A 796-nucleotide genomic window follows, 5' to 3' on the forward strand; every position below is an offset into this window, starting at 1 on the left:
ATATATATATATATATATATATATAAATACTAAGGGTTTACGTATAATCTATTATCAACAACAAAAGTGAGAATGTTTCTTTTTACTTTTTAGGAATTTTACAGAATCAAAATATAAACAAATCTCTTTGCGAAATGTAATGAAGAGGGGTCTGGTTTTTCTAATATCTGCTTTAGTAAATATTTAACTTTCCTAAAATTATCAAAACATTAAAAAATAAATCATATTTATTTTTGTTTAAAGTACACCAAAAAGAATAGGGTTTTTTTTCCTCAAAATTTACTGAAACTGGGAATTTTGAAGAGCACCAGAAATAACTCTGGGAACTCTGTTTCCAGAAAGGAAATCTGCTCCAGACCAGATTACATACAGACCAGTTGCCACAGTGATGAACTCTGAGTTCAGCTTAGCCAGTTTTGTAAAATGGGTTTGGGCTATAACAGGTTTAAGTTAACTCCGTTTCTGAAACCGGAAACTCAGAGTTTTCCTCAATTCAGATTTCATAAACCCAGTTTCAACAAAACCTGCTTCTTGAAACTGGCCCCTGAAATCAAAGGCACTAGATTCAATTTGAGACAACCACCCGCAGTATAAATAAATAATCTAAAATAGAATCACACATTTTCAAACTAGCTTTGGAAGGGCGTTGTTTTTGCAGCAGGCTTCTTGGGTTGCGTTATGTGTTTTCGACCCGGGTAATCTTCTGGTACATCAGTCTCACTGAAAGTGGCTCTGGAGCTGACGGACCTGGGAGCTGAAGATGCTGAAAAGAGAGATGTAACTATGAAACAAGCTA

General features: G+C 34.5%; 1 protein-coding gene across 1 annotated transcript in view; it reads right to left on the reverse strand.

Annotated features, from left to right (window-relative positions):
* The window catches only part of LOC112138815 (cilia- and flagella-associated protein 97), a gene marked incomplete at its 5' end in the record, with an annotated part of 2,989 nt that extends 2,222 nt beyond the window's left edge, over nucleotides 1-767 (reverse strand). The window contains 1 exon segment of the mRNA XM_024261462.1: nucleotides 621-767. Within this exon segment, the coding sequence (XP_024117230.1) occupies nucleotides 630-767 (138 nt within the window).
* Nucleotides 768-796: the final 29 nt, after the last annotated feature.

The sequence above is a fragment of the Oryzias melastigma genome, unplaced genomic scaffold (genome assembly GCF_002922805.2).
Source record: "Oryzias melastigma strain HK-1 unplaced genomic scaffold, ASM292280v2 sc02758, whole genome shotgun sequence".
In the NCBI taxonomy this organism is placed as follows: Eukaryota; Metazoa; Chordata; class Actinopteri; order Beloniformes; family Adrianichthyidae; genus Oryzias; species Oryzias melastigma.